The 24,004-nt window shown below is 33.7% G+C and overlaps 1 protein-coding gene across 1 annotated transcript in view; it reads left to right on the forward strand.

The window, feature by feature from the left end:
* Positions 1-24,004, forward strand: part of LOC139699083 (NK-tumor recognition protein) — a 48,660-nt gene that overhangs the window by 9,853 nt on the left and 14,803 nt on the right. Inside the window, exons 6-13 of the mRNA XM_071598084.1 lie at positions 868-1,106; positions 14,220-14,360; positions 16,219-16,410; positions 16,673-16,795; positions 18,487-18,849; positions 19,678-19,878; positions 22,734-22,891; positions 23,169-23,231. Of these exons, the coding sequence (XP_071454185.1) occupies positions 868-1,106; positions 14,220-14,360; positions 16,219-16,410; positions 16,673-16,795; positions 18,487-18,849; positions 19,678-19,878; positions 22,734-22,891; positions 23,169-23,231 (1,480 nt within the window). The remainder of the gene's footprint in view (positions 1-867; positions 1,107-14,219; positions 14,361-16,218; positions 16,411-16,672; positions 16,796-18,486; positions 18,850-19,677; positions 19,879-22,733; positions 22,892-23,168; positions 23,232-24,004) is intronic.

Here is a 24,004-nt window from a genome sequence, read left to right on the forward strand (position 1 = left end):
AAATATGGGCTGGTTTGGAGATGGTCTTTCAATGAATGGCAAGTTTTTATTCGATTATCTTTTTGCTGTTCAGTTAGGATCCAAGGCACGATTTTTGCAGTGACCCTTCTCTCATTCAAATCTCCCGACAAATTTTTTGAACCGTGCTCCATATTATTCAAGATAACTTACAAATCTCTTCATTAGTCTGTCGCCGGTCTTAAAGCACGATTTATTGAACTTTTTCATCATTTTCGTTAATTCTCGTCACATAGATTGGTGTCCTGAACTAGTTTTGTCATCAAGTGACTTTTCCCCTTCTTTAAAACGAAAAAGTCATTGGTACCCTTGAGTTTTTCACATAGTACAATCCTTGTTTTCACTATTCATTTATCAAAACTCCCTTTCATAAGATGAGAAATGGACTATTCACTATTTTTACATTTTAATAATTATTGAATATTAAAGGGAGTGTTATTATCTATGCATTTTCACAGATATTTAAAAATATGAGATTTGTGGTGTTGATGAGAAAATATGGTATTTCAAAATAATGGGGTTATGGGCACAAATATTACTGTAATAAGTATATTGATTGCCTTATTACTGTACTTCATATTAATTATTCTAATGAGTATTCTTTATTATTTTTGCTGAAGTTTTCTGTTTAAATGCAATTATTGTAATGCCATTCCATTTTAGTGGTTCCAATAAAAATGCAGTCATCAACTTCCTCTTGATTCCTTTAGATTGTGCAATTCTTCTGCTAAGTGTATTTTGATAAAGAGAGTTAAGTCTTGTGCTGTTTTTATACTCTTTTGTGTAATATGCATGGTTAATATCACCTAACTACTCTTATGACTAAATTCATTATTGTCATTTCCAAAGGCTTTATGCCCAGCTGCCAATATACCTCCATCGCTGGACAAGAAAAACGGAGGTCGTGGTTTGTTGAGTGGGGATACTATCAGGGCAGAAGTGATGGAGGCCCACCCAGATGCTGAGAAGATAATATGTGGATTGAAGGGAGCTTCAAGGGAAGGAGGTGGAGATGGCAGCCCCAATACAACTGAAGGCCAACCTCGACTTGGCCTCATCCGAGCTGAGGATTTTCCCGAGCCTCTTAAGTAAGAACTGCTCCTTTTATGGTGGTAATTTAATTATATTTTTATATCTGCCGGTAGCAAAAGAAAAACATGAGTGTTGTCACCAATAATGATAACAGAATGTTAATGATTTTCTTCTTCTTAAGTATATATAAAGATCCTTGCTTCTTTTCCACCATGTTCCACTAACTAAACTGTATGCCAATAGGAATTGAGTGTTTTCGTAGGAGCTAGAATGTTGGATGTAATTATTTGAAATGCATTAGGTTTATTAAACCTTCTCAAGAATTTATTTCCAAATATATTTAGGGAAATTGTACCATACAGTAGTTGTGAAATTCGATTATAAAGCAAATAAGGGTCTAGGTGAAGGAAAAGTGTAGCTGTGAAGTGTGGAAAATATAACATGTTTTATATTCATATCAATTGCATGGGGGTGTCATTAGGGTGAAAGAATAGGAAGAAGTATTTTCTGTGCTAGTGTGATTAATTGTCTTGTTTTTCTTTTAATCTTGGTTAATGTCATCTTTATTTAGTACTCATTTTTCAGCCTATTATCAACCTAAGTATATTATAGGTTATGCATATTTAGACAGTTGGAAAGAAAGTGCTTATGTCTTGCTTAGCAAAGGGAAGTTAAAGAGTCGAGCAGTAATAAGAATGGTTTGGAGAAATAAAAACTAGTTAGTGATAATTCATTGTTTTGCAAGTTGATGGAATCAGTTCATATGATGAATTGGAAGACAATACTTATTTGTGTTAGCTAGCTAATATTTTTGCTCAATTCAACTAGTTAAAAGTTTGACCAAAATTATTTTAAGGAAGTAGACAGTGCTGTGTGTGCTAAGTTACATCTACATACTTGCTGTACTAGACCAAATGTTTGTAGTAAGGCGTGCAAGCATCAGTAAAAGGAATTTAAAAAAAATGGATGTCGTGTTCATTGAAGTATTGGTGTTACAAATTGCTAGAGGAAAATTTTAGTTCCTAAATGTAATGGTTTCATGAAATAGTGCTAATATTTTATTTGTTGTGTAGCAGTATGCATACAGGTATATTTAAGTTGGGCTATTGTTAATTTAACGTCACATTTGATAAATATAGCAGTTTCAGGTTTAACTTTGTGGAATTCCTTCATTATGAGGGTAAAAAGAAACTTACCATTTCCACCAAAAAGATTTTAATATTTCATGACCATGATTTCGATTTGAGTTTGTTCATTATAAATTTTTGATTGATCATTCCCTCACAATTTAATGGAAAATATATGAAGTTTAATATAGTGGCTATAGTTTATCTAAATTTTGCGTAAAGTTTTATGCCCTAAAATAATTTTAAATAATCTGAATTAAAAGTTTTAGCTACTTAGAAATTCTGTTGAAGAATGCTAAAAATTGATTGTAACTATTAACGATGAAAGCTGATAGCTTAGATTTGAGCTCTTCATATGTCAGAATGATAAAATTATAATTCTGTTTTTGTCTTGGTGAAGGTTTAAGGTTATCCGTGTATTTTCTTTAAGTCAAAGGGTTATTAAATTTTCAGTGGAATTAAAAAGGTCTACATTTAGGTTTAAATTATTGCAGTATTACAGAAGAAATTATCATTTGGTACTTATTCTAATTCATGCCTTACACATACTAGACTTTCGTGTAGCTTACTTTATTAAACTGTAGACAATAGAATCTGTCCCTATGATAGTTTACAGTAAAACCATGTCCATGACCAATAAATTGTTTTAAGAGAGCTTTATGTTTTAATTAATATTTTCGTTAAATGGGACTTGTACCTATTTTATCTCTTGAAGTTTGATTTGGCCTGACATGGCAAAATATACTTGAGTTATGCATGTAACCTATAGTCTACTCCTGTCTCTTCTTTCATTTCATTACTGAATATTGGATGGAGTCCTCATAATTTTTGTGGGCATTCAAACATAATATTTTTGGTGGTTTTATGAAGTTCTCAATGCCAGGTTTTTTACCTCTGTACTAAGATTTTTCATTTTTTGTAATGTGTAGCTTAATATTTTCAATTATAGCATTATGGAATTGCTTCATAGTGATGAAAGTTAAACGCTCATGTTTTTCCATAAAAAGTTAAATATATAAATATTAAATATATGTTAAGCACTGGCTTCATTGTATTGCAGTTTTATCAAGTGATAAGGTAGCAACGAAACCCAGCTCATAAAAATTAACGCCCTTTGGTAACTAAGTACATGTAGGTTTTTGAAGCTATATACAGCAGTTGGGAATAAAATTGTAATGTTTTAGGCAGAATAGTTCTGAAAAAACTTTTTGCATCATGATTTGTATGGAAAGCTTTACATTATATCTTGCCAATTGTAACAGTGCAATTGTTATATTTTGTATTCCTTTATAATTATTATAGTTGAAAATTGAAAGTAGTATGTACAAATGAATAAACATAAAACTCATACTTACATTTTAGTAGAACAATAATGTAATCAGTCTTGGAAACTATGGCCAAAGAAGTCTAAAATTTCTTAAATACTCTCGTTCATGTTAGAATTTTTGGCAACTAAAAGAATTTGTAATAAATACAACGAGAAAAAAATGATGAGTGATGTATTGAAATTTTTTTTGGCCAAATATGTATTATGGTACATTACTACCTGTTGGTATTGGTGTGTACTCCACCTTAGAGTATATCATTACCAACCATTTTCGACATTTCATTTGTGATAATTCAAATGATTGAAACAAATAGTCACATTTTTATGAGTAGGAATGCATCATATATTTTAAATGGAATCACCTGACCTAATGGTTTCATTTGCATTCATAAAGGAATTTACCCTCTGAATGGGTGGTGGATGTGCTGGTTTTTTGTATTATGTATGCTCTTTGGTTGGTAAATGTAGGAAGATTGGCCATGAACTTTCCTGATTGTTTAGGGTATGAAGTTGAGTAGATGAGGCAAACGGCTTAGGAGCTGAAAAGTGATGAACTCAATTATCTGAAATTAAGATTTGATAACCTATGTCAGATTTTCTTGTTAGCCTTGTCATTTTACATTTTTAGTATTCAATATTTTGATGATTCTGACCACTTATACAATTAACTTTGTTATTGCTTTGTGTGCACAATTTCTCTTTAGAATCATTTTTTGTATTGCTTGTCATTTAAAAAGATGACCTTTCATTTCTGAAACCACCTAAACTGTTTCTCATTTTGGGAAACTTAAGCTAATAATTTGCAATGAAAACTTGTTGCAAATTTCTTGTTGTAATTTAGGTTGCATAAAATTTTTGTTAGCTTTATTTGTTTAAAATTTTATTTCTAAGGTATGACCTTCGAAGATGCACTAACAGTTGGTGCGAACTATTTTGATATTTTATGAGAAATTATTGCGGAAGGAACAACATTTGTTTCCGAGAGATAATCCACCTAAGGCATTATAAAGTGACCTGAACCCAAGTAGTTTATGTATTTATAACTCCTGTTAATTATATAACAAAAAAGTGGTCTAAAGACTATTTGCATAATGTTTTTATTGGCATAACAGTTAAAAGTATATTAAAAAGTTTTATGTAGTTTATGAGCTAAAGGATTGATGACAGAATTATTTAGGATTGATGTTCCATGATATAATATGTCAGCTGAGGAACCTATTTAAAGCTCCTACCAGATGAGGAAATGTTCAAACTTGCAGTAAGTGTGTAGAAGCAACTTGTACATGGGAGTGACCTCAAGAATTTCACTGAATATTTTGTGCAATTAAAATACATTTTTACTCTGTATGTGCTGATGTATATATCCCCATGTTACTTATCTAGAGTATCTACTTGACATTGGTTTCAAATGGTACTCCTTGTATCAGAGACTAGGTCTCAAGTTTTTTCTCAGGCTTAAATTTAACCTGATGGTGATTTTATCACTCTATAATGACAATAAAGTCACATATTTTAGTAGATAATTTGGGGCATACTCTTAGGTAATATTGGACTGGGCTGCCAATATGGTTTTTTTTATACTCTTTTTGTTTTACTAAAAGAGCATAGAAAAAGTAACATCTATATCACCAACTATGATATTTGTCCTTTTTTCCTTAATTTTTTTGAAAAGCTTTAATATTTTGATAAAACTTAAATCATCTCTTTAGTACAGTGAATGAAGAATTTAATGACAATTTACCTCTATGGAACCCAGTATTGTAGTGCACCCTAGACAGGCTCTCTCTTGCTGTGCTTGTAATGATAGGCCTTATATATCTTTACATGTGATGTATTTGAATCTTGCTTAGTAGTGCATGCCTATATTCTGGGTTGGTATGTGTCATATCTGGGAAACTTGAAAAAAGAAAATTCATTTGGTAAATTTACTGAATTGCAGTAGACTCATGATTAACTGGCAGGGTCCAGGCCATTCAGTCTGGAAAATGTGTAATTTGTTTTTTCCTCAAATCTTTGATCCAATTGTTCATATGCCATTCTGAAAAAATATTGTTGCATAAGAATTGTTGCTTTGAAGCACAGTTTTTACCCCCTACCACTAAGCAGAAAAATGAACAATATTATGCCACAAAAGTTGTGGCAGTTCCATTTACTTACTTCATATTGTAACTTGGGCTGTAAATAATTTAAAAGGAGGTTAATACACAGGGAAAGAATAAAAGACTTTGCGTTTCCACGGGAAAGAACTATTGGAAAGGAAGGAATTTATCTTAAATCATTTATGGTAAACCATCCTGCTAATTGCGCCAAATTTGTAGATCTATCAATCCGAAAAAATATCCTGAATCTGAATGAATTGGTCGTTTCTGGTAAAACATAAAGTTTTGATTCGTTCTGTTCTCCACAAAGTGGTCAATAAGTTAACTCCCTATACCCCTAATAGTTAAAGATGGACCATTCTGAAATGTTGACTGTGCGTTCAAATTCCATCATTTATAAAATATCAATATGTTTTCTGTATTGATACCTCTTTGATGTCCAATAATTGTATAATTTTTAAAGTAATGCCAGTAGAGAAGGTACAATACGGATATAATTAGAGGTATTCCTCAGAACTGTATTATAAAGCTATTGGTTATCCTGGTATCATGCGGTTACCTAAAACATTCCAGTATACAATCTCTGATTTAATCTACTCTGTATTTTTGTTTGTAGATATATTCATCACAATAAATGTAGGAACAGGTGTTACTTTTTGTATGCACTTAATTGGGATGGAAATGTTTATAAGGTTAAAGGTTTCCTTGTTCAAACTCATTGATGATCTATGCTAAATTGTTATCAGAAAATCAATTTTATTACAGTTTAGACAATGTGAAGTCTTCATTGTTTTTTTATGTTTGATGAATTCTTTGAAAGTTCACTCAGTAGAATTTTCGCCATGCAAGTTTAGGCTGACATCTCTTAGCCTGAGGTCTATTGAAAATGCTATCTTTAACATACTGAAATGGCATCAAGGTGCATAATGAGATAGATAAATGTCCACATTTTTGTTTGTTGTGCGGGCTAACTTTTTTCATTATCCAGGATATTTTTCTTATTCCCTACTAATCAAGTGTCTACTATGCCTTTAATTTCAAGATTTTTGAAGTAAGTTTCCTAATAGCCATAATGTGGGGATACAAATGTATTTATCCTTGTAGAATTGTAAAAGAAATGTGCAATGCAGTGTGAATGGTTGGTGTATCACAATTCTGCAGGTTGCCTGCATTGTAGAACAGCATTTGATAGTATGTGATCTCAATTAGTTTGTCAAATGGATCATTTGAGAGAATGCATTGTAGTAATATAGACTGGGTATATCCTGCAACTATTCCTTGTCCCATTTCTACTTCTGAGTTGCCCTGTGTTTTTCTTATGTACTTGATATCTCATTCACCCAAAGCAGCTGGAAGACCCAAGTAACAAGCTTTTAGTGGGTATATATTATTTTTGTTTTCACATGTTGGGGCAAGCTGCTTTTTAATTTGGTTATAATTGTATTTAGAAAACCTATTTAACATAATTTTAGAATTTTGACCTCCTGCATTGTGTTCATAGTGAGAAAAAGTTTACACACACTCATATTTTCAGTGATCTTAATTTTGTTTTAATGATTCATCTTGATCATTGAAACAAATTGGTCACTGGTAAAGTTATAAAATCTTGACATAGTTTGTATTTTCTTGGCTTCTTTCTTGGAAATATTTCCTTATCAGATATAACTAAAAGAGTGCTGTCATTGTAGTGCTTTCCAGTGAAGTAGTACATTCTAGTAATGTAATTCAGTTTCTGTAATGGTTGTTACTCAGTATGTGTCTCATTTCTTGTAGAAAGCTGTCTAAATATTTAGATTATATTCTTTAATATATTGGCTGCTGATTTAAATGCTTAGTTATGTTTTCATGTACTATTTATGAGAAGGCTCTGCTTGATTTTCCATAATGTGGGTTTATTTTGAGATTAAGGAAAGTTGTTAATTTATTTCCAGTGAAGTACATGATCTAATGTGCACCTTGAATATTTTTAATTAGTTTATCTCCCATTGAGAGCTGATATATAGAGCACTTCCAGCTTCCTCGGCAATATTAACCGGGTAAAAGTTTGCGTTTATTCTTGTATTACTAGCACTGACTCCTTAAAATGTTCATAAAAAATATTTCAGGTACGGTGATCTTGGTAACTTGCTTGCAGGAGACATTAGAAACAGATGATCTGAAGTTGGATAATTTTTATAATTGCCATTAGGGGCCAAATGTGCTTTTAAAATGTCATTGTATGTTGTTTCATTCAATAAAGAAGCTTCATTCAGGTGAATTCTATGGTCTCGGGCTCAACTTTGTGGAGGTTCATGTTCGTTTAAATGAAAATACTTTGTATCTTCCACACAATTTTTATTCGTACTACCGGTTTCAACGCTTCGGCGTCGACATCAGGTACTACCTGATGATGATGCCGAAGCGTTGAAACCGGTAGCACGAATAAAAATTGTGTGGAAGTTACAAAGTATTTTCATTTAAACCTTCATTCAGGTAGTAGAGTAGGCTAAAACACAAGAGGAGTGTGATTTTTGGCCAGTACTTTGTGTGTAGATAGATATTTTACTGCTGAATATCCTATCAAGTACTAGGTGTCTAAATTATATAAATTTTGCTGTTGAGGTGTATACGTATGCATATCAGAATATTCTCTAGTAGTTACTTTGAAATGCTTTTGTTGTTGCATAATACCTAAATTTCTATTTCTAACATCATGCACACTTAGTGGCCATAAATTATAGCATTTAATGTAATTTTGTCTTATATGAATGTCACTGTTTTTCTATGAGCTTTTTCCTTTAGATGAAAAGGATAAATTGGATAAATCATTAATGGAATATATTAATCATAATAGTTTAAAGTAATGCTCCCTGTATTGCTGCATTAATCAAATTAATGATTAGTAAATGCAGAAAATAGCTTAAGTCAAATAGTGTTATCCGAATAAGTTTCCAGTGACAGCAAATCACCTTTTCTTTTTTACAATGTGAAACTAATCACTGGAACTACTAATTCTTTAAGTTCAGTTTACATGACTAGAAAGTTGATGAAAAGAAATTTGTGTTTTATTTGTGCTATTCATATCTTCTGTAAAGTAAAAACGAAATGAATGAAGACCATAAATCCTCACGAGTAAGAATAAATTTTAAAATGCCTAAGAATTGTTCATATAATGTATACAGTGGAACCTCACTTAACAAGCAACTCGCATAGCAAGTAATTCACGTAATAAGCAAAAATGTTGGTCCCCCAAAAATGACTTTTCGCATAATGAGTAATTAGGAGAGGAGAATTCCCAGAATGATTGTGTGCCTTTACTTCCTAATGTGTTTAGCACTTGATCCACTAACATTTTTTTTCTACACGTTTTCCCAAACTTATGTTCAAACATCTTGTGATTTCTTGTGTGTCTAGTTTAATGGTGTTTCATGCATTGTAATAAAAATGTTTTTGAAGGCATAATTTACAAGAAGTTAGCCATGAGAAAATAAAAATAACAGTAGAAATGAAAAGTAAAATTGTTGACAAGCAAGAACAAGGTATGAACGTGTCTGATGCACTTACAATTGGTAGGTGTTTATTCTGCTACAGCAAGGACGATGAAAAAGGGAGTGACAAGAATATCTTTGCGACAGTGACATATTCTTGATGATGTGGAAAGATTGCTTCTCATATGGACAAACGAAAAGCAATTGCTATGCAACACTATTAAAGAGAATATCATTTGTGAGAAGGTGAAAGTGATTTTTGATGACCTTTTAAAGATGCCAGGATCATGAAAGGTCATTGAAGTATTTAAGGGAGTCTTGTGTAACCAGCCTTGAGGGATGGTGGTGCAGCAAGTTCCAATTCAAAAGCAGCAAAAACCTAATTGTTGGCCTAAAGAAGCTCGTAGATTCTGAGCGTTATTTGCCCCAACAGGTTTTTCATTGTGATGAGACATCTCTTGTGGGAGAAGATGCTGAAGCAAACCTATATTTGTATACATAACGGCAGAAGAGAATGCATTTCCTGTTACAATCCGAAAAAGACCATCACTGCAATTTGAAAATTAAACTCCAATTTGTTTACTATTCAGAAACTCCGCTAGCGTAAAGTGTAAATTCCTAAACGGCAGGCTAAATGTGATATGAAGGTCATGGGAAACTGTTGCATTGTCAAGATAAGGCAGTGGCTCTGTGCACTAGATATTTATTTAATGATAATATTCAGTTGCATTTTTACTCTATGTTGAAGCAGTGGCAGAAACAAATATCTCGAGGCAGCTTTCTAATAAAAAGGAATTAGGCATGTATCATGAATAATAACTATTTATTTAGATAATTTTTTATTTTCACAAATCGAGTCTGCATTGCTGGTTTTTTCATTCTGCAATAGAGGAAAAGATAAACATGATCCACAATTCTAAACAATTTGCTAATAATTTTCTTTGAATAAGCCTATTACATAATTTATTTTTTTAAGCATGGGACACATTGTATTTTACATTAATTTATGTGCAAAACATAGTTTCACTAAATGTGTCTTTTAATTTATGATAAAGATCACGGGAAGAATTATGCTCATTTTACGAGGTTCCACTGTATTCTCAAACATGTTCAACTTCTAACAGAGGCACTTTCATTTTAATAATAAAATACTGAAGGGTATTCAGTAGCTGGGTACATTAAACAATGACATGGTTAAGTGACAAATGTGATGAAGTAGGAGAATTGAGTTGAGAACTGAATCAAATCAGCCTTGGAATTGATAATTGTAGACTTACTGTATATGCTTTGGGTCCATATTTACCGTTGTAGATAAAAATCACAAATGAAATTGTATAAGTTCAAAGCTACAGGCATAGCTAGTGATGCCTGTTAAACTCCTGTTCCTTTTTTGTTTTCATCTTTCTGCACTACTCTTACCAAGGGCAGAGGGGAAATAAAATGGGATTTGCATTTTTATGGAGCTGAAAGAGTTAACACCATTCAGAGTTTTCTTATACTTAAGTGATTAAGTTTTTTGGTGATTTTTGTACATCACATCATCAGATTTAAAAATAACTGAATGATATATTCTTTAATCTTTGATACTCCAGTGCTTGTTGGAAATCAAGTTGTTAAATCCCTATGCTGAAGTATATCAATATTGAGTTACCTATTTTTTTAAATGCTTCTATTAGTGCAATAACAAGTTCTGTATTATGCTTATTTATTAAAAATCTCCACCCAGTTCCTTGGTCAATACTTCCACCCACTTCTTACACATCTGAACCTTCATCTTTTGAATCATGATTCCTGAACTAGTCCTTCTGTCATATTTATCAGAATGTTACCCTATATTTTACCCAAGAACTGTATAGTAATTTGTTAGCAATGGTTAGAGATTGGATTGTAGGAGCGGCTTATGAGCAAGGATTTTGTGTTAATTTCATAAATACCAGGACTGAATTAAAGACTTTTTTGTTGGAAGTATTAGAAGGAGCATAACAGTCATTGTTATGGCCATTATAGAGTAAGCCATGTGTTAGATGTCTCTGGATTCAGTTAAGGTTGATCACAGATGGACTATTTAAGTCTGTAATGATGTATGCAATCTTTATTCCATGTTGGAATGTCAGCAAATAATAATTTGCAGCTTTTTTTGCACATTTTGCAATTAATAACCGCATGCTTTTTATTTGACTGGAGAATGCTTACAGAAAATACTATTACTGCTTCTGTTTCATCGTTTGTCCGAGTATTGAAAGGCATTACCTATAGTGATTTGTGTTTGTCAGAATAAAGTACATTATTACTAAGGAATGCTCTCTTGTGTCAGTCAAGGATGTACAAAAGTTTATGCTTGGAATTGTTCTCATAGTAATTGAATTGTTTTCGTCTTCTAAAGTCAATCAAATTCATTGTTAGTATTATTATTACTGAAAGAGCACAATGAAAATTGTGAGTATGCCTTCCAAGTCATTAATATGTTTGCAGAAAATGGAGCTTCTTTTGTTTGGGTTCGTTTGCACTGCATTGTTTTTTTGTTGGCACCTTAGGCACAACTTGTTTCTTTGTATTGAAAAGTTCATTTTTAGTGAATGTGAAATAATTTCATCCCACTCCTTTCCATTCACCAATAGTTCAGTTCTTGTAGTTGAATCCACTGCACTTCATTCTTTTGCTATTTTTTCATTGACATTTTTTTGGCGTTGAGAGTTAAATATCTTTTTTCACTTCCTTTTTCCTTCTTTTCTGGAGTTCAAACTATTATGGGAACGACAAATAATAATTCCGTACTTTTATGTTGAGCTTGAAGTTGTTCTGGCTGGGTTATATTTTTCCTTGTCAGTATTTTAATTACGAGGAAATTAATTACATGCTGCTTAATGTATGAAGCTTAGTTGGTTCAAAGTACTCCCCAATTAGTTAACCTGAGAAGCTAGGAGCTGTCATTGGAAAATTAATGGTGTTTTACGTTAACTGGCTCTTGATCTGAGTTATTGAAATTTTTACATTATTTGGTATTTTGTGTTGGGTGTTGCCAAAACAGTGTGTCTGCTTGTCGTATGGTGCTGATTGCATAGGTATTCATTCATTGGAAAGAAGTAAATTGAGGCTTTACTAGCTGTTGCAATTTTTAATTGAATCATATTTAATGTTCTTCTCTACGCTATTTATTGGGGGCATGATATTAATCCTGTTTAGTCATTTGTGTGGGAAATTCTCTAATTTGGTTGTTAAGTGTGGAAAAACTGCATGCTTCTATGTTGATTGTACACAAAATTACAAATTGCTTTGTATTCTTGCAATTTCAAAGCTTAATACACTCCATTTTTAAACTGTATAATGCCACTTTACATTTTAAAAATTTACATATAAATCATTCTTTCAGATTTTTAGTTAATCAGTTTAGGTTTTGCTAATAATGTGACAACTCTTGATAAGTTTATATTCATGACATTTGAGCAATCTTCCCAATTCCTTTGGTATCCTTCCATCTTTTTTCGTGTAGCAAATGTTTCCTTTATGGCAGTTACATGTGTTGTTCTGATAAAATGCATACAGAGTTAGCAGATGTCTTACAGTGTAATTTTTGTTTGTTGATTTTTGGAATTCCATGGACGTAGTGCCTTACGAATTGTGTGCCAAAGTGGCCAAAGTTGAATGTGTCATGTATTTATTTGTTTATAGAACTTTCCAGGACAATTGTGATCCTATTTTGATTGAATTAGTGGTGACTTAAGTTGTGATTTTTTTGTCTCTGTTGTTTCTGGCCCTGAAATTGATACTTTATTGAGTAACTTTCACAAGAAGGTTGTGTTTGTAGGATTTTTATTGGTCAAAGATTTCCCATTAATGCTTTCTCTATTTGACCTTGTTACAGCATATGCAATAACAAAGACAATACAATGGGATTTGAGGCAAAAGAAACTGAAGGGGAAGCTTTGCTCTTTCCATTGCACTGTGCCATTCCTCTGCCTACTCCCTATGGGGAAGTGGTGGTGGCCATTGATAAAAACAGGCACGAGGACCAAAACCACATTATTGGACGTGATTTTTCTTTTCCAGCAAATTCAGTAAATGTACTACAAAGACCAATGATTATTCACAAATATGCTGGTTGCAATATTGTTTCCATATGACCCAGCTCTGAAATAGGGGAGAAGTTTTTAAGGATTCAAATAAGAAAAATTTGACTTAATGTGCTTAAAACACAGCCTTAAACAAGCAGGTGAGATCAAAGTATTTTGTTTTTTTGAGGTGTGGCAAATAAGGTATACTGAATTAAATAATTCTTTGGGTATTAACCACTATGTATTTACTATTAGTATAGATACTTATATAGATTTTAGATATGAATGGACGTGAACACTTAACTTGACTCAGTGAGGGGTAAACATTCTTTGTCATAAAAATTGCTGATGTGATTTAAGGAAATATGATTTCCCTCATTACTTTGCAGTTGAAACTTCCTCATCAAGTGGTCGATACATTTTTTGTTAACAATGGCAGGCAATTAGGTTTAAAAGGTTTTATTTAAAGAAAAGGTTATATCCAATGATATGTTTTTAATAGTGATCTTAATTTTTTAATCTTGAAAAATATTTTACAGCATTGGATTTGGATTAATGTCTAATGAAGTTCTTTTGAGTAACTTGCTGAGATATCATGTAGATTTGAATCTTCTTCCATTTATCAGCATATTAATTATTTTTTATGCACTCTATACATTTTCTTTCCAAAATGAGGCATTTTGAATTATCAAAGATTATCACGGATGTCCATGTTTTAGTTGTCGTATTTAATGCATGGATAAAAATATCAATTTGTTCCCCAGTTAGGAACATTATCAGACTACACACTTTTCAGGTATTGATAACATTTGGAGTGTGTTTAGCCCAAATTCATGTAAATGGGCTCTTCAAGGTAGGTTAAAGGTGTACCTGGTTTTTTAGGTAAATTGTACTCAGCCCTCTCATAAATTATTTTTCAAACAATGTGGTAAACTCTTCTATTTAATAAATATGTAAAAAAAACTTGAGCTCTGCCACATTAATGAGTAATAAGTATATTTGGTTTGGAAGTGGTGTTTGTGTCGTTTCCGCATGGGTGTGAGCATGGCATCTGTAGTGACAACATTTCTAACAATTTTCTTTGTTTGTGAGTACAGGAAGGCACAAGAGTTTAAAGGAGAGTCTTATGAAAAGGTTTTGGAGAACAGTCTAGGCTTCAACAACCCAAACAACACGAACCACTTGGCTGGGATTATGGGCCTGGACTCAAAGATCTATTCTTTCATGAAGGGCCTCAGGTAGGTTCATTTAATTTATCTTGGCTACTGTGAAAGCAGATGGTTTTAAAATAACATTATCATTGTGAAATTGTATTATATTAATTGAAAGTTTTAATTTAATATCACATCCACACACAAATCCTGGTACGAAGTTCGCCAGGTCAGCTAGTTGAAGTATAACAATAAATGACCTTGAAAAGGAAAAAATGCCATTTGTTACTTTTTCAACATATATTTTGCTAATGTCATATGCTTCAAATTTTAGAATGCATGCAATTAAGCAAGTAAATGTTCTTGTTTTTTGAATTCCACTTCGATTAGTAAATTTATCCTTTTATGTTGTTTAAAGAAGTATTTCAATTTTAAATGAGGAAGCGTTGATTTTTGGGTTTTTGAGTCTTTTAGATATCTGGTTTCCCTTTGTTTAGCTGATCAAAATTTACACGGACTACCCGTTTTGAATGTGTTGAACTGGAATTAATGAAGAGGAACACATTCCTTCCATGCAGTTTCCATTTATGAAGGCATCCACTTTGCCTTGATAGCTTAACTAGATAAAGCACTCTGTTAGGAATCATAGAATCTGGTTTCCAGTATCATTTAAGGCAAATGATTTTTGCATCTAAATTTTTATCATTTGTGTGAACATGGACAGATTTCTGATAAAGTTTGTCGTGGCATTTTCTCCGGCTTCTTCAAGAATGGAGAGGTATCCCTGCAAATTACTTTGGTTGAGCATCAGGGCAATTTCAAGTTGCTATTTCCATGTAATATATCATACAGGGTTCGTCCGGAAAATAAGTGTACTGAGCTCAGGAAAAAAAATTTATTACACTTTTATATATCTTAGGCTAATATTCCTCAAAATAGGACCCTTGTGAGTCGATACACTTGTTCCAGCGGCGTTCCCATTCCTGGAACGCTCCCGCGAAGGCATCATCGGGAACCTCTCGAAGACACGTCGTCACGGCCTCTTTGACGGCGTCCAAAGTCCCATATCGCGTTCCTTTCAAACTCCTCTTTATCTTCGGGAACAGAACAGTTCTCTAAAAAATGTGGATCATTTTTGCAGTGATCCGCAAGTTGCGTCGCGATTTCCAAACGATTGAGTCTTTAATCATCACTGAGCACTTTCGGCACCAACTTTGCACAAATTTTTTGCATCTGTAATTGCTCCCTAATAATCTCGTGCACTATTGTTTTTGGCACATTACACTGCTCTGCTATCATCCGAACACTAAGACGACGATCAGAGTTCAATACATTGTGAACTTTTCGCACATTTTCGTCGGTGAGTGTCGTTGATTGGCGTCCAGGCCGTGGTTCATCGTCGACCTCTTCTGTGCCCTCCACGAACATCTTGTGCCACCGAAAGATCATGTTTCTGGACATGGCTGACTCCCCGTAAGCCTGGTTAATCATACCGACAGTTTCGGTAGACGATTTTCCAAGCTTTACCGCAAATTTGATGGAATAATGCTGCTCCAAAAACTTCGGCATCGCGTTCCGTGACGTGGGTCAAGCGTGGAGGTTTGCGTTAACAGAGCTCCTCACTACACCACAGCTCAGAGCTGACTGCCTTTTTCAGCGTCGCTTGCCAACATACCCCCCTCCAATCGCAGCCCGTCAGAGCGGTGCTGGGCGCGCCTGGAGCGGCGGGAAAAAATCAGTACACTTATTTTCCGGACGAACCCTGTAATCCACCAGCCTTCATTATAATATGTCATTCTGTATTTTTATGATAAAGGGAAATTGTATAATATGCCATTGTTTACATTGACTAATTTTTCAAATTATAGAAGAGTATATTGTAACATTCCTAATTAACTATGGACGTATAAAAAATAGTTTTTCATGGAGTCCTTTCATTCATTAGGGGCCGTTTTCCTGATCAAGAATATGCACAAGAGTTGAGGCAGGTGCAAGCCAGCAAGTGGGCCTTCCGAAGTGTTGCGGAGGGAATTGAGCATTTTAAGTCTGGTCGTCATTCAGAGGCATTTCAGTGCCTGAATAAAGCCTTAAACATTGATCCAAGGAATGTAGAAGGACTTGTGGCCAGAGGTGCCCTGTGAGTAAATATTTATTATAGTTAAAGCAAGTCAAATATCATTGTACCATAATTCACTTGGGTTAAGAAAATGTATCTAAATAAGAAACTGTAAGGCTAATTTTGAAAGTTGCATATTTTCTATATTTTACTCTACCAGTGTAATACTACATGCAAAATTTTAATTTGTGGTATTAATTAATTGACTTCATTTTTCTTAATTTAACAATTATTATAGTACATGTATTTAACCACCAATCTAATATGCAGTAATTTCTTGCAGGTACGCAAATAGTGGAAGCTTCCAAAAGGCTATTGAAGACTTCGAAACTGCCCATAAGATGAATCCAAATCATCAGAATGCTAGAAAGTATATGGGAGAAACCTTGGTTGCCCTCGGAATGAGGTCAGTGTTAAAAAAATGTCATTTATTTTGTAAACATTGCTTTTTTAATCTATGCTGATTAATGAAACTTGATAGAAAATAACTGAATGCCATTTTTTTTGCTCTATTGTATATAATTTTAATTATGCCTTGTTTGCATTCTTCTCTTTTAGCTTAATAATGGAATCGTTGCTAATTATTATAACCCTTCCCAAAATCTAAGACCCGTAATAAACCAAGCTCATTCTATGAATGCCATCTTTCATCTCTGTCAGTGTAAAGCTTGTAGTCACTTTTCCCCCTCTTCTCACCTCAACTCCTAAGAACTCTGCGTCATCTTTAACTTTGTAATGTCTTGCTATTATTCACTTCTTTGTCTCTTTGACCTTTGTTGCCCTCGTCAGTTGCTTTTAAGGCTGTTGAATTTTGATGAGTATGAACTCATTGCCTTGCATAAGAAACCTCCATTTCTATCTATCCCTTCCTTCCAATGGCTGGCCGTTACATATTCTGTTAGCATAATATATGCAGAGATACTCTTTGAGGAAATGAAATTTTGATTATCTGCAGAAATATTTTAAGCTGTTCCTAATAACTAAATGCCTCATGCTTTCTGTGTTTTTATTGCTGGACAGAGCAAATGATTAAGAAATGCCAAAGTGCTTCTTGGGAAGTGAAGACAAATGCACATAAAGAACAGCCTATAATGCAGCAATTGCAAAATGCAGTTTAGCACTTCCCAAGTGAACTGAAGACATTTAATGGCAGCTAGTTTTGGCTACACAGCAATTGGGCTCAGTATGGATAATGAAAAATTAATTGAACTCCTGTTGTAACCTGTAATTTGGCTGCATTGTGGTCCCTTAATTATTTTATTAAGTTTGGAGGGTATCCAGAAATCTTTTTTCCACTTTTTGGAAGTTGGGTGGATCATTTGAAGTCCTTTAATGTCTAATCTCTATTTGACTTATGAGTCTTCCATTTCCCAAGGTCTACTCATCCCCCCTACATTTCTTAAACAATTATCCTCCATTGTTTATTTCCCCTCACTTAGTCTTCTAGTGTTGAAATGCATGTTAAGTACTTATGTAAGTGTTCTATAGCTTGCCCAAGGATTAAAAAGTGACTAGGAAATACAAGGGAGGTGCTGAATTGTACAGTAGTAGTATAATAGGCTTTAAGAATGCTTTTATGTTTTCTTTGATTTGAGGCTCTACAACCAAAGAAGCCTATGGTGAAAGCTGCATTATTGCCCTTTTTTGCCATTTCCAGTAGTTAATTTTTGTAATAAATCACATAAAATCTATGTTGCCTCAATTTTTATTCAAGGTTTTTTAAGTTTGGTAAAAGACCAGAGTTGTTTAGTTTAGAATAGATATACCATTGCAACAATTGGCTAAAATTTGAGTTACGTTATTAAATAATGAATATGATAGACAAGTGGTTTCATTCAGGTCAAATCTAACAGAAGAGGATGTTGTCAAGCATAGTGATGGGAACTTTTTATTTGTTGTTAATTAATTGTAGCATATAACGTGGCAGTTATGTGGAAGGTATAAAATTATCATAAAAAATAAGTTAAATGTGGCAATTCCTTGGTTTGTAATGTCATTAAAACATTCTTGGTCATTTAACTGTAAGGGAATAAATACTGCTTTGAGTATTTGGATTATATTTTTACTAACTACATGTTTTTATTTCTAATTTATTAGCCATGAAGATGAAGGAAGATTTGAGGAAGCTTTAAAGGCTTATGAGAACTGCCTTGCTGTTGTACCATTTCATGAAGAAGCTCAGAACTCAATTGAGTACTTGCGAACAAAGATGGCTTCAACTAGTAAAGATACAACTGTTCCTGGAGTCAGCGAAGGTACCAATGGCCAACCTTCTACAGATGTTTTAATTCCTGGCCTTACACCTTCTAAAACACTTGAGGTGAAAGAGACGTTGAAGCAGCTACTGAAGGAAGGTGGTGGGGAGGAGGAAGAAGAGGAGGACAGAGAAGTTCATACTTCTCTACAGCAGAAAAAGAAAGAAAAAGAGAGGTCAAAGAGTAAAAAGAAGAAGGATAGAAAGTAAGTGAAATTTGCTGGAATTGTTGAACCATTCTGAGCCTTGTAGCAAAATGCATGCTTTTTAGATTAAGATTTGAACTGTCATCTCTGTGATAATTTGAGTCTGGGAGAGAGCAAGCAAACACTGGGAGTAGCATTATTGAGAGTGTCTACCTTATAAGTGCTTAGTCTGGAATAAAAGTAAAAACTATTAGGGCTGATTTTCAAAATATTTTAATTTAAGCAATGAGCACAATAATTTCGTAAATTTTACCAGTGGTGTTATTTTGCATGTCTCTTAACCACCGCTACTAATTTTATCATAAATCTGAGGCTTGACGACTGGAAATACCAAACAAAATAATTTTCAATTTGTGGAATTGTGCAGAAGATTGAATAGAATGAACTATTTATTTGATCAAGAAAATAATGAAGTATGAACGAGTAATTTGGTGAGAAATACAACTGAAGCTTTTGTATAATGTGGCACTATAATGAAGCCATGGACCCAAAGACTTCTGGATTTCTCAGTTATGTGATGGTGCCTTCCCTCATTTGCAATGGCTTAATGGTGCTTGGCTGTCCTTATTTGTTAGTTAAAATAAGTCATGAAAACCCCTTTTTTAAATCTAATGCAGTCAAACAAACTGATTGATGGAGTGATAAATTTCAATGCTAATAATTGCTTGATGCTTCCAAGTTCTGGTTACAGACTACAATAAAATTCTCTCTCTTTTAATGAGACTAGTGGCCTTGAATCTAGGTCAAAGGTATTCAATCTCAACATTGTCCTTAGTATAAGTGAAATGTTTTGGTACATCATTTTTGTTTTTTGTATGTTTTTATTAGGTCCCGGAAGCGCCGCCGCAGGCGTTCTACACCATCGTCTAGTTCATCTTCATCTAATTCCAGCTCCAGGAGCTCTTCATCGTCCTCTTCATCATCAACTGCAGAGTCAAGCTCGGCTTCCTCCCACTCACGTTCACCCTCGAGGTCTCGATCTCGTTCTACATCTAGAACAAGAAAGTCATCGAAGAAGCGTTCAAAGGGGTAAGTTTTCTGATGCAATGTGGTGAAATGAAAGTTCCCTCTCATTGTTGCAATTCATCAAAAATGAAAAATTCTTAAAACAAAGGTTGAAGGTGAACTATTTCTGGGTTCGCTAAATGTCCCTTTAGTTTAAGATTTACATACTATATTTTCACGAATATGATGTTCTTCGGCTCATTTTAAAATGGAAAAAAATCACCCATCAACTTAAGTGTGCGCTTCAGAAAAAATTGTTATAATATTTCAGGCCAGTGAATTGTATCGTAGAAAATAAAGGTGGACATAATGTTTTATTAAATTTAAAATGTTTCCATTAATTTGATTTTAACACGGTTACTAATAATGTGATGAATAGTTCTAATGTTCAGTTTTTTTAATTCCAATAATATAAAACTAGAATTTCATCTCCAAGGATTTGATCAACACCATGAACTGTAATGCAACTGAAAAACAACTTAAAGACACTTCTTACAATGTTTGTAGTTGTTCATATGAATCATTGAAAATAAATCATCATGCTTTTCAATTAAATATATATCTCTATAATATAAATTATTATAATATAAATATATATCTCTAAAATATAATATTGCTCTTGAAAGAGTAGTGCACTAATGGTGCAAATGTGTGCATTAGAGAATGAATCCATAGGGTAGAATTGGGGTTACAGTGAAATGGAGAGATACATGACCCAAAACAATGGCATTCATTGTTCAATTCATGCAAGAGTAGGCACAAGAATTTTAATCATGCAGGATAAGGCATAGTTTCACTGGAGTACTGTTAAGCTTCCACCATACTTCTTTGGCATGAGCTCCTCTGCTTATGAATTGCCTCCAAAAAATGAATCTATATGGAAATAACTGTCTTTGGAGGTGGTTTAAGTGTTATGCAAATGAGGGCTATCTATCAGATTATAACTGAAGATGAATAGGTAAAAATCATTTGGTGATTTACACAGTTTTGGCTAGCACAGTGAAAAGATAGAAAGTTGAATATATTTAAAATATACTATGTTCTCATTACTACTGCTATTTCTCACATTGCTCCAGAAAAAATGGAATTTACCTGTATAACATGTTTTCCGTACATAGTTTGTGTAAGAGGTATTTGGAAAATTTTTGGAGAAATAATTTATTTCAGATATTGCTACAATGCCTCAAAATTCTTCCAAGTACATCCCTTGAGTGTTGATACACTTTTTCCAGTACCTTTTACACGAATCGTAGGCTCCCTGGTAGGTGCATTCCTGTAGGTTCTTCATGGTACAAGCTTCTTTAATGGGACTTGAGGTCCATGGCTGTGTCCTTAAATGGAGGATTTCCCTGGGAAATAGGAAATAGTCTTGCTGGTTCCAGGTCGGGACTTAATTAGGGTTAGGGAATTGTCATTTTACCATTGCAGAAGTTCTTCTCAAGTAGACATTTGTCTCTGCTCTTGGTCGTCCATCAAGTTCTTCGGGACATGAGATTAGCGTAGATCTTTTGCATCACCTAATTGACAGGGATAATGGTGTGCACTGTCATCCTATCAATAGCAATACAATCTGCGATCATACACACACTCAACTGATGGTCTGAATTTTAGCACTTCATGCACATGTCAGGAGTACATTTTTATCGATACTCTTTTATGTAAATGTTGTATATCAGTGAAATTCTGTTGTGCAACATCTTCAAAAATAACTTTTTGAAAATGATGGTGATTATTGGGGGGGTCAGCTTAAGTGTCAGGTTGGCTTCTATGCGGGTAGATATGGTAGGTAATAACAACTGTTTCAAAGTTGTAGCATTAGTTGTGTTATTACAAATTTGGGCTTCACTGTATTACAATAATGTGGTCCAAAACCTGACTAATATGCCGAATGTGTCGTTGCTCCATAAACCCAGTGTTTCATAGCTATGCTGAGGATAAATTTATGTAGATTTAAAAATTTATTTCTTAATATGTTTCTGTTTTTGTGCCACTTCCAATTTGGATTCTTTTTAATTACTACTAGTTTTTAAATATCATAGTAATAATGGTAAGTTTTTGAGAGGAATCGTATTTTAGTTAAATATGAATATATCATTTTCTTTCTCAATGACTTGTTGAAACCAAGAGTGATAAAATTTTACATAATATTTGTGGTTCAAAGATTCTATTACCCCTCAGCCAAAAAAAATTCATGCCATTTATTTGTTGCAGGGCCATCTTAAATTGAGGGTCCCCTAGTTTTTGTAACCATGCATTTGCATTGACTTGTAAATGTAATGTCGTTGCTATTTTTTTATATTCATGGAGTATATACTAAAATGAAAATGTGAGGTTTGTTAAAAGTAAAAGAAGTCTGGTTTTTTTCCTTCTGTAGAGCCAAGTGGATTGATGCACTGGAAATGTCAAACTCATATTTGAAGTTAATGGAGTGAATTCAGAATTAAAATATCTACATGCAAAAAAGATGATGGGTTATGGCATCCTTGCTATCAGTATCTTGCCAAGTAATATATTGAAACATTTATGGTGCAAAATATCACCAAAATTATCATTTACACATCATGCAGTATAATACGTTGCACCTTAGTACTTGAGAGCTACATTATTTAATAGAAATGACCAATACTAGGCATCAGAAAATGTGAGTATAATAGGTGGGATGATATCCAAAGTGGCAAACCTTGGGATCATCCTTTGGTTTTTCCAATCACACCGAATGATGGCTAACTACATTTCACACCCATTCCTTTACCAACCCATTTTTTTTTTACAAAATGGTTTTGTTTGAAATGAACTGCTAGTTCATATATTTCTTTAGGGATGTGTGGGGCAGTGAGTTAAGGCTTAATTTTCTAATATGTGAAAATAATTTCCTTTAGGTCAAGAAGTAAGAACAAAAATAAAGATGATAACAAGGAAAAGTCTCTATCACCCCTTAGCAAAAGGATGGCAATGATGGAACCTACGCATAGTGTAATTGAAGGCACAGATGAGAATCCAGCTATGCCAACCTCTCCTTGGCCTACAAACTATCCTGGTAAGGGTGCCAAAAATGTCTCAGTTTTTAAACAGTTAAGAAATATCTTGAATAATTATTTATGTAATTTTATAATTTTACTCCTCAAAATAAAAAAGATCAATCCTACTTGTAAGTTTTTTGATTCAATAGACTTCAAACATATGTATTAGTAAATAATGAAACAATCTTGAGAGATCCAAGCGTTGCGAGAATGACTTGTCTCTGTAAATAGGATGCTTTTGTTTTGGTTAAACATTTTATCATTTAATTTACTTGTCTTATTTTATTTAATCAGGAGGATTTCTGGCCCAGCGAATACCACAGTACAATCCACCTGTTCTATCATTTTCATTCTCAAGTAAGTATAATTTGAATCCTTTGTTTTTGGAGAAACTCATACTACCTTGATCAAAAAGTTCCCGGAATAACCACCGTGTGGCGCTCCCATCGTTCCGATTTGAGTTCTGTTTTTTTTGTTAAATTGGTACATCTGTTGTTGATATTCCCTTTAAATCTTAGTGTCATAACTTGACATTTGCAAAAGTTACGTAGCCAAGAGTACATCTATCTCTGTGTGTGTTGGCGATTTTTTACAATTTCAGAAATGGATTTAAATTTGCAACAACGAACTTGTATTAAATTTTGCGTAAAAAACGGATTTAGTGGCGCACGGACGTTGGAAATGTTGGAAAAGTGTTTCGGCAATGATTCTCTAAAAAAAACGGTCGTTTACCAGTGGCACGAGCGGTTCAGAAGTGGTCGTGAGTCAATCGAAGATGATGAACGCAGTGGCAGACCATCGACATTGAAAGTCGGTGAAAAAATTGATAAAGTAAAAGAAATGTTGGTCAATAACCGCAAATTAACCATCAGAGAAATAGCGGAGGACTTGAACATTGCCTATGGATCCGCCCAAGACATTGTGGTTAATGATTTGGGTTTCCGTCGTGTAGCAGCAAAGTTGGTGCCAAAAGACCTCAATTTCATGCAAAAAAGAGACCGTGTTGACGTCGCAAAAGACATGATTTGCGAGGCTGAATCCGATCCCACATTCATCAAAAGGATCATTACTGGAGACGAGACGTGGGTTTATGAGTACGACACGCAATCCAGACATCAGGCAAGTGAATG

Source organism: Hetaerina americana, unplaced genomic scaffold (genome assembly GCF_022747635.1).
Source record: "Hetaerina americana unplaced genomic scaffold, ioHetAmer1.1.p SCAF_9, whole genome shotgun sequence".
In the NCBI taxonomy this organism is placed as follows: Eukaryota; Metazoa; Arthropoda; class Insecta; order Odonata; family Calopterygidae; genus Hetaerina; species Hetaerina americana.